Source organism: Conger conger, chromosome 4, assembly GCF_963514075.1.
Source record: "Conger conger chromosome 4, fConCon1.1, whole genome shotgun sequence".
Classification (NCBI taxonomy): domain Eukaryota; kingdom Metazoa; phylum Chordata; class Actinopteri; order Anguilliformes; family Congridae; genus Conger; species Conger conger.
In genome coordinates this window covers 1,128,899-1,143,898 of record NC_083763.1, presented here as the reverse complement: position 1 = coordinate 1,143,898, position 15,000 = coordinate 1,128,899, and the positions used below count along the sequence as shown (strand labels likewise).

Below are 15,000 nucleotides of genomic sequence, written 5' to 3'. Positions count from 1 at the left end.
TGTGAGAGTGTGAGTGTGAGTGTGTGAGTGTGAGTGTGAGTGTGTGTGTGTGTGTGTGAGAGTGTGAGTGTGAGTGTGAGTGTGAGTGTGAGTGTGAGTGTGAGTGTGAGTGTGAGTGTGAGTGTGAGTGTGAGAGTGTGAGAGTGTGTGAGTGTGTGAGTGTGTGAGTGTGTGAGTGTGTGAGTGTGAGTGTGTGAGTGAGTGAGTGAGTGAGTGAGTGAGTGAGTGAGTGAGTGAGAGTGAGAGTGAGACTAGAGTGGAGAGGAGAGCGCCTTGTCTGTGGGGTCTCACTGGTTTCAGAACGGGAGAATTTTGCAGATCAGTTGGGGAATCTGGTTTTATCTGGGGAATCTCCAGCATCATTTTAACACACTGATTGTGTGTTTACTGTGTGTTTACTGTGTGTGTATGCTGTGTTCCGGTTAAAGGATTCCGCTCAGTCCACAGGGTGTGTGGTTTCTCCGGCGGTGAAATGGATTTCACACCAATCTGGCTGACTAGAGAAAGATGATCACACTGTTAAACACCGTACTTACAGGGAAGTTAACAAATACTGTTCATCTGATGTGAATGTAGCGTTCATCTGATGTGCTTGGCGCTCTGTGCCGCAGACTTCACGAGAGCGCTGGACACTCTCTGTAACACAGGCGCTGAGTCACCGTAATGACTCCGCACCCAGGGCTGATTGTGTCCTGAGTGGAACATGAATGCACACACACAGCCGGCCGTTAGGACTGACGGCTCCATAACCTTCCCTGCCGTTCGCTGTGCGACGGTCCGCAGAGGGGCCGTTGAGCTCTGTGGTGTGTTCCCTCCTGCCGGTCCTTTCAGGGGAGAGTCGTAGAGGGACTTCCTGCAGGTAATTATGACATTCAGTAATGTTTCATCTTTCCATCATTGTCTGATGAAACGTCAAATTATCATGGCCTGAGAAAATACTGCGATGATATATTATTTCCCTTGTGGATCGCATTTGTTCCATTTTGTCAATGTATAATTTGAAATGTGATGGCTCTGAAGTTATCCATAGTGATTATGGTGGATGTACACTTAGCAAGAACTTGGGTATTTATTAGACTTGCTTTTTAGACTTATTGGTCTTCTGCTGCTGTAGCTTAGTGGTTTGACCTGTTGTGTGTTCAGAGATGCTCTTCTGCACACCACTGTTGTAATGTGTGTTCAGAGATGCTCTTCTGCACACCACTGTTGTAATGTGTGTTCAGAGATGCTCTTCTGCACACCACTGTTGTAATGTGTGTTCAGAGATGCTCTTCTGCACACCATTGTTGTAATGTGTGTTCAGAGATGCTCTTCTGCACACCACTGTTGTAATGTGTGTTCAGAGATGCTCTTCTGCACACCACTGTTGTAATGTGTGTTCAGAGATGCTCTTCTGCACACCACTGTTGTAATGTGTGTTCAGAGATGCTCTTCTGCACACCACTGTTGTAATGTGTGTTCAGAGATGCTCTTCTGCACACCACTGTTGTAATGTGTGTTCAGAGATGCTCTTCTGCACACCACTGTTGTAATGTGTGTTCAGAGATGCTCCTCTGCACACCACTGTTGTAATGTGTGTTCAGAGATGCTCTTCTGCACACCACTGTTGTAATGTGTGTTCAGAGATGCTCTTCTGCACACCACTGTTGTAATGTGTGTTCAGAGATGCTCTTCTGCACACCACTGTTGTAATGTGTGGTTAATTGTGTCACTGTCACCTTCCTGTCAGCTTTGACCAGTCTGGCCCTTCTCTTCTGACCTCTCTCATTAACAACATGTTTCAGAACTGCTGCTCACTGAATTTTGTTTTTTCTTGAACATTCAGCCCCAGTCTGACTGCATGAACACATTCAGCCCCAGTCTGACTGCATGAACACATTCAGCCCCAGTCTGACTGCATGAACACATTCAGCCCCAGTCTGACTGCATGAACACATTCAGCCCCAGTCTGACTGCATGAACACATTCAGCCCCAGTCTGACTGCATGAACACATTCAGCCCCAGTCTGACTGCATGAACACATTCAGCCCCAGTCTGACTGCATGAACACATTCAGCCCCAGTCTGACTGCATGAACACATTCAGCCCCAGTCTGACTGCATGAACACATTCAGCCCCAGTCTGACTGCATGAACACATTCAGCCCCAGTCTGACTGCATGAACACATTCAGCCCCAGTCTGACTGCATGAACACATTCAGCCCCAGTCTGACTGCATGAACACATTCAGCCCCAGTCTGACTGCATGGGCACTCAGCCCCAGTCTCTCACTCTACTCCTCCCTGTGACTCCTCCTCCCTGTGACTCTTCCTACCTGTGACTCCTCCTCCCTGTGACTCCTCCTCCTTGTGCCTCCTCCTCCCTGTAACCCCTGGCGACGCAGTGCTTTAACAATGTGTTTTTTTACACTCTTTCTGTCTCTTCTTTTGGCACATAAACTAAAAAGCTCGATTTGCATTTGCAGAATAACTCCTTACCCAAAAGCCCTTTTCTATTCTCTAAATGCAAATTATGTTAACTGACATTTTTGCTTTAGTTGTCAAAATTTCTGCTTATCGGATCATGATGAAGTATAACCTCAGACCAGGCCATTTAGGTCACAGTATGGCTTCCTTTCTTATATTCTGTAAATCTGGGAAAAGGGATTGTGTGATAAGGTTTCAAGCATTGTGGGGGGAATAGATTTGAAATGACTGCACTTAGCATTGTACCCCGTTGGCCTACTAAACGGTTTGGAGCGTGAGGTTTAGGGTGGAGTCTCCTGTCAGGAGAATACCATCTGGCAGGTGGCTGGAGTTCTGTAGAGAGGCGCCATGATGGTGGAAATGGAGCTGTTCTCTGTGTTCTCTGTGAAGGAAAACCGTTCTCCGTGAAGCAGAGCAGTTCTCTGTGTTCTCTGTGGAGCTGAGTGGTTCTCTGTGAAGGAGAGCGGTTATCTGTGAAGGAGGGCTGTTGTCTGTGTTCTCTGTGAGGCAGAGCGGTTCTCTGTGAAGGAGAGCTGTTCTCTGCATTTTCTGTGAAGGAGGGCAGTTCTCTGTGTTCACTGTGAAGGACAGCGGTTCTCTGTGAAGGAGGGCCGTTCTATGCGTTTTCTGTGAAGGAGGGCAGTTCTCTGTGTTCTCTGTGAAGGACAGCCGTTCTCTGTGAAGGACAGCGGTTCTCTGTGAAGGAGAGCCAGTGTCTGTGTCCCTGCTGGGGCCTGTCTGTCTGGGTTTGGCATGATTCCAGTCCTTCACCTTGAAAATGGTGAGATCCTTTAAAGACACATGATGGTTTCTCAGGGAATGCATTCTGTCAGATTCTTTTGGAGGTTCTTACACTATGATGCACACAGAGTGTCTGTCAGACTTACTGGTGTTAGGCTTTTGTGTTGTTGTTTAGAAACTAATATGAATGTCTCTTTTAAAAGCTCTGAGTGTGCTGCATCGTTTGTACACACAGCATCTTTGGATGTGGGATATCTCGGTCTGGGTTTTCACTGCTGCGGCCAGCTGAGCTCCAGAAAGACTGTGGTGTGGGATTGGAACGGGCTGAGGGAATCTCTGGGAGGGCTTTCCGGAAGGACGCTGTTCCCCCCCCGAATTCACTGTGTAGTATGCCACACTACACACACTACACACACTACACACACCACACACTACACAAACTACACACACTACTTACACTACACACACTACACACACTACACACACTAATCATACTTCATTTCAATGAAAATTTGCCTGAAATTTAGTACGAGTAGTATGCAAGTATGCGGTTTTGGACACATCCCTGGTGTCCCCCATCATTGTTTAGGGATGTAACGCATCAGCAAGGTGCCAGTCACGCTGTTAGACCCATAAAACCTATGGCCTCTAATGCAGCCTAAAGCATAAAGCGCTAATGCTAACGGGCTGGGGTATAAAACGGGCTGGGGTATAACTGCCCGTCACACACACAGGCCTGTTATCAGCCGGCAGATATCGCCTCATTTATAGCGCAGGTTGATGGTGTCACATGATATCTTTTGCAGTGGCCTGATATCCCATGATTCAATTACACCCTCGTGCTGCGTGTGCGTGCAGACCTGGTGGCTGTGATTCGATAAGGAGGCTATTAAAAAGATGGATTTCTCTAAGCCGGGGAAGCCTGGCCTGCTACCCGCAAGGTTAAGTGTGTACTATAGTAAAGATTCCAGGAGTCTATTCATCATAAACCTAAACAAAAATAATGGATTAAAAAAAAATCATTTCACAGAACACATTTTCCTGAAAGGTAGTTTAAGCTATTTTGAGATACTTCAAGGCAGGGATCATGAACCCTCCAATCCAAATCCAGCCCTGGTTTTCTCTTATCCCGGGTAATTGATGCTACTGATTGGCCAAACTGTCTTTGCACCTGACTCCCAGGTAAAGGGAGGGTGAACACACCTGACTCCCAGGTAAAGGGAGGGTGGACACACCTGACTCCTCGGTAAAGGGAGGGTGAACACACCTGACTCCCAGGTAAAGGGAGGGTGGACACACCTGACTCCCAGGTAAAGGGAGGGTGAACACACCTGACTCCCAGGTAAAGGGAGGGTGGACACACCTGACTCCCAGGTAAAGGGAGGGTGAACACACCTGACTCCCAGGTAAAGGGAGTAGATGTGCAGGAGGGTAGTGGCATGGCATTAGTATTGGGCGTAATGAATATTTTTAGAGCAGTATGTTCGCTAACGTGAGCTATGGGCGAGGAGCATTGTTTGCTGTTGGGATGCTTATAACTCTTGGTTTTGACTAAGTTAAATTTAATTGGCACAAAAGAACCCAAGAAATTACACAACCATTAAGAGCTGAAGCAATCTTTAACAATCTGATTAGCTTCACGTCTCAATGTTCTACAATGTTCCTCCGTTGTGCGTGCTGATCTTTCTATTAGGGATAGATTGCATAAACTCTCGGCTTTAGTTTTTCTTATTTAAAAGAAATTAGAGGTTTTCTCTTTAGCAGTGCTTAAGTCTGTAAGCCTCTGTGGTCATTACCCAGGTAAAAGCAGTGTTACTTAACTGTGTGTTGTGCTGTGGTTGCCCGCCACGTCGGGTTTCTGAAAGCAGGAGGTCTGGGCTGTGGCTGGGTGCTTTGTTATTAAAATGTCAGATATAATCTGCAGTCACTTCCACTGCCGTTGTGCACTTCTGCTCTGTATCGGAGAGGTGCTTCTCCCGGTAACCACGGCGATGTTCAACATCGTTACTGCAGCAGAACAGAGGCGGTCCCCGCGGTAACCACGGTAATGTAAAACATGGTAATTGCGGCAGACGAATGCTGCAGCAGCTCAGAGAAACACGGCTCTCTCTCTCTCTCTCTCTCTCTCTCTCTCTCTCTCCCTCTCCCTCTCTCTCCCCCTCTCCCTCTCTCTCCCTCTCGCTCTATCACTCTCTCCCTCTCTCCCTCTCCCTCTCTTTCTCTCTCTCTCGCTGCCTCGCTCTCCCTCTCCCTCTCTCTATCTATCACTCAGTATCTCTATCACTCTCTATCACTCTCCCTCTCCCTCTACCTCTACCTCTCCCTTTCCCTCTCCCTCCCTCTCTCTCTCTCTCCCTCTCTCTCCCTCTCCCTCTATCTCTATCACTCTCTATCTCTCTTGCTGCCTCTCGCTTACCTGTCTGTCATTTCATTGTTCTGCCATTTAGTTTCAGCACACACCTGCTCTCTGTGTGTTTGTCAGTTAAACAGGGAGAGACCGTGCCACTCAGCTCCCACACAGACACAGGGAGAGACCGTGCCAGTCCGCTCCTACAGACACAGGGAGAGACCGTGCCACTCCGCTCCAACAGACACAGGGAGAGACCGTGCCACTCAGCTCCTACACAGACACGGGGTGTTTCATTTTATTCCTTCCATCGTTCACTCTTCCACTTTAAATGTCACTGCGAATGAATGCACAGCATACCATTAAAGGTAAAGACATTACTTCATAATGTCAATACATGGCGTAATAATTGTAATATATTCTACCCCAGGTGCAAATGAAGTTGCACTCCCCGACAGTCACTTTACACCAGTGGGCTCCGGCCCTGGTGCTGGAGAGCTGCTGGGTTTGACCTGGAGAATCAGCTCCATGTTGAGACCCAGGTAACCAGGTGAGGGGAGTTACCTGTGCACCTGCTACAACTGACTCTTCAAGTGCTGAGTAACAAGGAAATCCAGCACACCCTGCGGCTCTCCAGGACCAGGAGTGAGGACCCCAGCACACCCTGCGGCTCTCCAGGACCAGGAGAGAGGACCCCAGCACACCCTGCAGCTCTCCAGGACCAGGAGTGAGGACCCCAGCACACCCTGCGGCTCTCCAGGACCAGGAATGAGGACCCCAGCACACCCTGCGGCTCTCCAGGACCAGGAGTGAGGACCCCAGCACACCCTGTGGCTCTCCAGGACCAGGAGTGAGGACCCCAGCACACCCTGCAGCTCTCCAGGACCAGGAGTGAGGACCCCAGCACACCTTGCGGCTCTCCAGGACCAGGAGTGAGGACCCCAGCACACCCTGCGGTTCTCCAGGACCAGCAGTGAGGACCCCAGCACATCCTGCGGCTCTCCAGGACCAGGAGTGAGGACCCCAGCACACCCTGCGGCTCTCCAGGACCAGGAGAGAGGACCCCAGCACACCCTGCGGCTCTCCAGGACCAGGAGAGAGGACCCCAGCACACCCTGTGGCTCTCCAGGACCAGGAGTGAGGACCCCAGCACACCCTGCGGCTCTCCAGGACCAGGAGTGAGGACCCCAGCACACCCTGCGGCTCTCCAGGACCAGGAGTGAGGACCCCAGCACACCCTGCGGCTCTCCAGGACCAGGAGTGAGGACCCCAGCACACCCTGCGGCTCTCCAGGACCAGGAGTGAGGACCCCGGCACACCCTGTGGCTCTCCAGGACCTGGGCTGGTGCGCTCCGCTCCACACCCCACTGGAGCTGGATTATATTTTGGAAGAAAAGGCTGATGTGAAACGCCACTGTAGAGGGTTATTGCTCATTGGTCAGATGTGTATCAGGGCTGGGTGTGTGGAAGCTGCACACATTGTAGCTCTGACCGGCTTTGAGCCCAGACCCCGCCTCCCCCCGGGTTTCTTTGCAGAGACCTGGACGATAAATGCACATTTTAAAACCTGAGAGGCCGCATTGGCGCTTAAAAGGAACTGTGGCTTGCAGAAGTACAGAGAGAGGATCTCCTGTGAGCCTTCACAGGAGGCCCTGTGAGAGGCTCTGTCCTTCTGACAGCCCTCTCCTTTCCTCAGAGAACACCCGGGAAGGTTTTCAAATACAATCATGCCTCAAGCGAAATGATAAACATCCCGGTTTCTGTGCTGCCTCCAAACAGTCCTGCTTGGGAAGATGTGTTTGGGTTCGCTTGAGTACATTTATGCGAAATGTGTCCGGGATCCCCGCTCATTCATCTCATGTCGACTGTAATGTAGGAATTCAGTCTTGTTTATGAATTAAATAAAATGTTGAATGCTTTCGGTGCCGAACACGCTTCAGATGCTGTTTTTTGAATGTTAAAAGGTTTTGTGAAATAGACACATTTCCTCAGAAAGGTCATTCATCTTTTTTTTCTTTTTTTTCTGTTTTTGCTCCCTCGTTTCCCCCTTCACTGATTCAAGTCCTCCGTTTTAAACCTAATAAATCCCCGCTAATAATATCTTTATTTAGAGAGGTGGAGGTATTACAGTGTGATTAATCTGCTGTCTTTTATAACGTATGGCTTATGACTGTTCTTGTCTGATGTGTTTGTTTTCGTCAATAATTGGAAAGATGATTGAACATGTTGTCAGGAGGATTGTATATCTAGATTTTAAACAAAAAAAGATTAAGAAACGAAAGCCTTGCCTTGCTCTAACTAAACAACAGAAAAGTGTATTAATATTTCACTGGAAGGATATGTTAATTTATCAGAAAGTTCTGAGAGGCAGGGGAAGACATCCGATGTACTTTTAAACAGTTTCACTTCTGACTTTCCACTGACTGAGGATGAAACGGACATGGGGTTGTTACTGGGTCACAGGAATGACGCCTTTTTGTTTTTTAACATTGGACTACGACTGTAAAGTAGAAAATGTTTCATTATTGTAATTACGTTTATGCTTATTTACGGTTTGATTGTAAGAGGTATTGTATGTTTTTGTCTAAAATTGTATTTGAGAACTTCTAATAGCTGCTGTATTTTCAAGAGGTTTATGATGTCATGAAACTCCTGCCATGACATCACAGATCTTTATAATATGATATTTCTAGCATGGGTGTTTAGTACTGCAGCGTAGTGGTTAAGGTAAATTACTGCGACCCGCAAGGTCGGTGGTTCTTATCCCGGTGTAGCCACAATAAGATCCACACAGCCATTGGGCCCTTGAGCAAGGCCCTTAACCCTGCATTGCTCCAGGGGAGGATTGTCTCCTGCTTAGTCTAATCAACTGTACGTCGCTCTGGATAAGAGCGTCTCCCAAATGCCATTGCTGTAATGCCATTTAAAAAGTGAAGTTTTAGCATCAGTGTCAGCAGAGTCTGAAGGATACGCAATGGTGTAATGTAGTACTGAGTCGCGGATATGGTTTGTGTTTTGTACTGAGTAGGGTGGATATGGTTTGTGTTTCATACTGAGTAGGGTGGATATTGTTTGTGTTTCATACTGAGTAGGGTGGATATTGTTTGTGTTTTGTACTGAGTAGGGTGGATATGGTTTGTGTTTTGTACTGAGTAGGGTGGGTAAGGTTTGTGTTTCATACTGAGTAGGGTGGATAAGCTTTGTGTTTAGTACTGAGTAGGGTGGATAAGCTTTGTGTTTAGTACTGAGTAGGGTGGATATTGTTTGTGTTTCGTACTGAGTAGGGTGGATAAGCTTTGTGTTTAGTACTGAGTGGGGGGGGCTAAGTGTGCTGAAGCTCTCAGGCTTGTGTCAGGGCCGCTGCTTTCATTAGAAGCAGACCGTGTGGTGTGGTGTCATGGTGCCGATGTGGCTCCTCCTGGTTCCTCTCTTATCTGAGTGAAGTGCGTTCGGTGACAGGTGTGAGAATCGCGCTTCTCTCCGTCTTAATTACCTGGCTGTCTCCGGCGCGGCAGATGGACCGTCCTGTTCCAGAATGTTCTCCTGTCATTCTGACGTCGGAGGTACAGTCACTGTGCTTCAGAGCTGTCAGCCTGCTTTGTACTACGCCAGGCCTGGCTGACGGACGGCACACTGTTCCAGTAGAAGCTGTGAACTTCAGCTGCCGCAAGGAATTAAGCTTTCATCTCCTGTGTGTGAGTGTGTGTGAGTGTGTGTGAGTGTGTGTGAGTGTGAGTGAGTGTGTGTGAGTGTGTGAGTGTGTGAGTGTGTGAGTGTGTGTGAGTGTGAGAGTGTGTGAGAGTGTGTGAGAGTGTGAGAGAGTGTGAGAGAGTGTGTGAGAGTGTGTGAGAGTGTGTGAGTGTGTGTGAGTGTGTGTGAGTGTGTGTGAGTGTGTGAGTGTGTGTGTGTGTGAGTGTGTGTGAGTGTGTGTGAGTGTGTGTGAGTGTGTGTGAGTGTGAGAGAGTGTGAGAGTGTGTGTGAGAGTGTGTGTGAGAGTGTGTGAGAGTGTGTGAGAGTGTGTGAGAGTGTGTGAGAGAGTGTGAGAGAGTGTGAGAGAGTGTGAGAGAGTGTGAGAGAGTGTGAGAGAGTGTGAGAGAGTGTGTCTGCGTTTCAGCTTGTCTTTGTGTGTGCGCACCCACATGCATGTGTGTGAGAGCGCTTTGATGCGGTGAAGAAGTAAAGAACTCTTTGGTGTTCACAAATTTGCGAAGTAGAAAAGGTTTCCTTTCGACACTGCTGGAGGTGAACAGTGTGCCTGCGTCTCTCCATGAGCCACAGGCACAACACAGACGAGCTTTACCTCAGCAGCTTTATTTACAGATAAAATGTGTGTGCCATGAAATGTGTCTAAGTCCTGAATATAATGTATGGGCCCATGGGGGGGGGGAAAGGCCTAATTTTCAGCCAAGTAGTTTTCATAACAGCCTCTTTCAGTGAGGTTTCAGCCCGCCTGTGTGATGGTGTGTAGACCTGCCTGTTGGAGGAGTAAACTCTGCCACTCTCTCTGTCTTCTGACACTCACTATTCCTCTCTCTTTCTCTCTCCCTGTCACTCTCTCCTTCACTGTCTATCCCGCTCTCTCTCCCTCTCCCTCTCTCTCTCACTCTCTCTTCCTCCTCTGCTGTAAAGTTGGGGTGTGGAGGTGCAACACTCTAAAGGAGAGAGAGACGCAGCTCTAAATCCCAGTCAGAGGAAAATACTTTAATTCACACTTCATTGCCTCTGAATCAATACTGTTATGTTAAATCCCCTCGCCATCAAACGCAGAGTGGGAGGGATTTCCCTCTGATTGCCTTTTATCTGACCTGTAGACTGACTATTGCAAGGTCAACTGAGTGTTATGGGGCTGTACTTAGTGACTCTGTACAGGTGAACACTTTGTGTGTCTGTGCGAATGTGTGTCTGTTTGTCTGTTTGTCTGTATGTCTGTGTGTCTGTGTGACTGCACAACTGTGTGTGTGTCTGTGTGTCTGTGAGTCTGTGTGTCTGTGAGTCTGTGTGTCTGTGTGTCTGTGAGTCTGTGAGTCTGTGAGTCTGTGAGTCTGTGAGTCTGTGAGTCTGTGTGTCTGTGTGTCTGTGTGTCTGTGTGTCTGTGAGTCTGTGAGTCTGTGAGTCTGTGAGTCTGTGAGTCTGTGAGTCTGTGAGTCTGTGCGTCTGTGCGTCTGTGCGTCTGTGCGTCTGTGCGTCTGTGTGACTGCACAACTGTGTCTGTGAGTCTGTGGAGTGGGTTGTGTGTATTCTGTGTGGCTGCGTCTCCGGGCTGAAGGATTACACCTTCATCCATCCTGCCTGGGCGCTGACTGACTGATCGCTGTCAACCCCCATCTTCCTGCGGTGGTTTATGTGAGCTGCCCCCTCTCTCAAACTGCCCGCTCTCTTAAACTGCCCGCTCTCTCAAACTGCCCCCTCTCTCAAACTGCCCGGTCTCGGGAGGTGCCGACAGTGTCTATTCCTGTCCCTGTAATGATGATGTCATTCACTCCCCGCTTCACGATGACATCACCTTAAACAGCGTCACTCCACGGTGACATCACCTCAAACAGCGTCGCACTGAAACGTCAGCAGCTCCAACGTCTGACTGACACTCCAACGTCTGACTGACACTCCAGCTGAATCTGCCCCTCTCCAACACTCACACCTTATTCAGTCACTGACAGCTCTGCTGTCCAATAATAACCTCTCTCTCACAGTCACTGAACTCTGCTGTCCAATAATAATGCTATGCTATGTTATGCTATGTTTTATGCTATGCTATGCCATGCCAGATGGGATGTTTGGTTGAGCTCCTGTATGTGAGTGTGGCCCTCACAGCTCTAACTCCTGATTGGCTTTCAGACAGGGGGCTGCTGCAGAGGGACGCTCCTGAGGGGAACCCGGAGAAGGATCCGGAACCCAATCTCCACGTGCTGGGGGTCCTCTTCCTCAGCAAGCCCATGAGCCACGCCTTCAACTTCATCCTGCTCTTCCAGTTGTGAGTGCGTTTCCACGGTTTCCCATTAAACCCAGTCACCAGTGCCCAGGGCCTTTAAACCCCTCAAGCCCAAGCCCAATATGGAGTGGCTCCACCAGAATCCCACGGGATTTTGGCTTTGGTCAAGAACATTTAGGGTTTTAACAGGGGCTGAAAACAATAGTATGGTGGCACGGATGGTGCAGTGGATGGTGCAGTGGATGGTGGCACGGATGGTGCAGTGGGTGGTGCAGTGGATGGTGCCGTGGATGGCGCAGTGGATGGTGCAGTGGATGGTGGCACGGATGGTGCAGTGGGTGGTGCAGTGGGTGGTGCAGTGGGTGGCGCAGTGGATGGTGCAGTGGATGGTGCAGTGGGTGGTGCAGTGGGTGGAGCAGTGGGTGGTGCAGTGGGTGGTGCAGTGGGTGGCGCAGTGGGTGGTGCAGTGGGTGGTGCAGTGGGTGGTGCAGTGGGTGGCACTGCCGCCTCACCTGGGTTCGAATCCCAGTGGGCCCAGGCTCTCCCACTGTCTGCGTGGGTTTCCTCCGGGTACTCCGGTTTCCTCCCACAGTCCAAAGACATGCAGGTTAGGCTGATTGGAGAGTCTAAATTGCCCATAGGTATGAGTGTATGAGTGTGTGAGTGAATGGTGTGTGTGCCCTGCGATGGACTGGCGACCTGTCCAGGGTGTATTTTTTCCTTTCGCCCGATGTATGCTGGGATAGGCTCCAGCCCCCCTGCGACCCTGTTCAGGATAAGCGGGTTAAGATAATGAATGAATGAATGAATACAATAGTATAGCAGTCATTTTCATTGCTTGGAAAGGTACAACCATATGTCCCTCTGGGGACTGAGAGGGTTAATGAAGACACTGTCGTGTTTTATAAGCAGTGTTTGGATAGTTAACTTTGGTGACTTTTGCTCTGTTTGTTTGTTTGTTTGTTCAAAAAAAATAAAATAATAAATGGCCCTTGTCCTTCTCTTTGTTGTACAGGTAGCAGTTGAAATTGTACTTCACTCTAGGGTCTTTCAGCGAACTTATCCTTGGTTATGGGTATGCACTTTGTTGTACGTCGCTCTGGATAAGAGCGTCTGCCAAATGCCAATAATGTAATGTAATGTAATGTTTTATGTTGTCTGACGTGTCACCAGAAAAGCACACGAAGAAGTTTGAGCGGGAACATAAACCAGATCACTGTCCATGACAGAAATCAGCTTTTGAGCTTTCATGTGGTTTATAATATTCATACTATAAAATCAGTCAATCAATCAGTCAATGAGTGTTGAGGGAACTAGTCCTGGAGCAGATGGAGACCCTAGTCCTGTAGCAGATGGAGACCCTAGTCCTGTAGCAGATGGAGACCCCCTAGTCCTGTAGCAGATGGAGACCCCCTAGTCCTGTAGCAGATGGAGACCCTAGTCCTGTAGCAGATGGAGACCCTAGTCCTGTAGCAGATGGAGACCCCCTAGTCCTGTAGCAGATGGAGACCCTAGTCCTGTAGCAGATGGAGACCCCCTAGTCCTGTAGCAGATGGAGACCCTAGTCCTGGAGCAGATGGAGACCCTAGTCCTGGAGCAGGTGGAGACCCCCTAGTCCTGTAGCAGATGGAGACCCTAGTCCTGCTGTTTAACGCTTCAGCACAGTTCCATATGCTGAACAGATTCAGTAAATGTACCCAGCTGTATAATATAATGTATGTTAATAAAACCCTTGTATTTATATTGTCATTATTCTAATGTCTGTGGGTAAGAGCCTCTGTTAATGCTCTAGTGTAGTTCATCAGGACTCTGATAAATAGACTGTGTTTGTTGGATTAAGTGTGAATTCTCTCCCACCCTGTCCTCCGTTAGTTTATATTTTCATTCAGTGTGCGGTGTTATCAGGCCGGCTTGCTTAGTTTGCATTTTTCCATATGATGATGTACTACCCTGCCGATTTACTACGGCACATTTAAAATCACCCCACCTGGGTTGTGAGCCTGCAACCTCCTTCCCAAACCGGCTGTGCCCCGTTCAGCACATCCCCACACATCCGGCTGGGAGTTTGGAGAAGGGCAGTGCTGAGGGGTGGAGGGGGGATGTTCACCAACACGTCACACCTGACACTGCACCAACACGCCACACCTGACACTGCACCAACACGCCACCTCTCACACTGCACCAACACGCCACACTGACACTGCAACAACACGCCACACCTCACACTGCACCAACACGCCACACCTCACACTGCACCAACACGCCACACTGACACTGCACCAACACCCCACACCTCACACTGCACCAACACGCCACACCTGACACTGCACCAACACCCCACACCTGACACTGCACCAACACGCCACACCTCACACTGCACCAACACGCCACACTGACACTGCAACAACACGCCACACCTGACACTGCACCAACACGCCACACCTGACACTGTGCACCAACACGCCACACCTGACACTGCACCAACACGCCACACCTCACACTGCACCAACACGCCACACTGACACTGCACCAACACCCCACACCTCACACTGCAACAACACGCCACACCTGACACTGCACCAACACGCCACACCTCACACTGCACCAACACGCCACACCTGACACTGCACCAACACGCCACACTGACACTGCAACAACACGCCACACCTGACACTGCACCAACACGCCACACCTGACACTGCACCAACACGCCACACCTGACACTGCACCAACACGCCACACTGACACTGCAACAACACGCCACACCTGACACTGCACCAACACGCCACACCTCACACTGCACCAACACGCCACACCTCACACTGCACCAACACCCCACACCTCACACTGCAACAACACGCCACACCTCACACTGCACCAACACCCCACACCTCACACTGCACCAACACCCCACACCTCACACTGCAGCCACACCTCACACTGCACAAACACGCCACACCTCACACTGCACCAACACGCCACACCTGACACTGCACCAACACGCCACACCTCACACTGCACCAACACGCCTGTGGTGTCCACACTGCCTCCCCCTTATCCACACTATCTACTCCTTCGTCAGATATGCATTGCGTTATTCGGATAGGTGGGTGGAGTGCATTGTGTGTAGTCTGGATGTGGCTATACTCATATATGCAGGTGGAGTGCATTGTGTGTAGAGTCTGGAAGCAGCATTAGTCAGATCGGCATGTGGAGTGCATTGTGGGTAGAATTGGGGTATTGCGTTGGTCGGACAGGCAGGTAGAGGGGTGTCTCCAGGCTGTTTACTAAGTGCCCAAAATCCTGCTCCACTCAGACTGTTTAAGACTCCGGAAGCTTCCCTGACATTTTCTTCTCCTTAAAATGCCAAACTTGTCAGACTTTGCCCTGAGGGCCAAGGGCCCATCGATGATGGAACTGGGACAAAGAGAGAGAGAGAGAGCGAAAGAGTGACACAGAGCAAGAGGCTTCTTTACCCCAAACATTGCAACTATTTATATTTGATTTATTACATTTT

At 49.4% G+C, this 15,000-nt stretch overlaps 1 protein-coding gene across 2 annotated transcripts in view; it reads left to right on the top strand.

Moving 5' to 3' along the window:
* si:ch211-51h4.2 (uncharacterized) overlaps positions 1–15,000 on the top strand; it is a 121,351-nt gene that overhangs the window by 19,301 nt on the left and 87,050 nt on the right. For both annotated transcript variants that reach the window (XR_009708642.1, XM_061240638.1), the window contains exon 6: positions 11,390–11,525. Coding sequence is in view for 1 of the 2 variants with exons in the window: in XM_061240638.1 (XP_061096622.1) it covers positions 11,390–11,525 (136 nt within the window). In the remaining variant the exon portion in view is untranslated. The remainder of the gene's footprint in view (positions 1–11,389; positions 11,526–15,000) is intronic.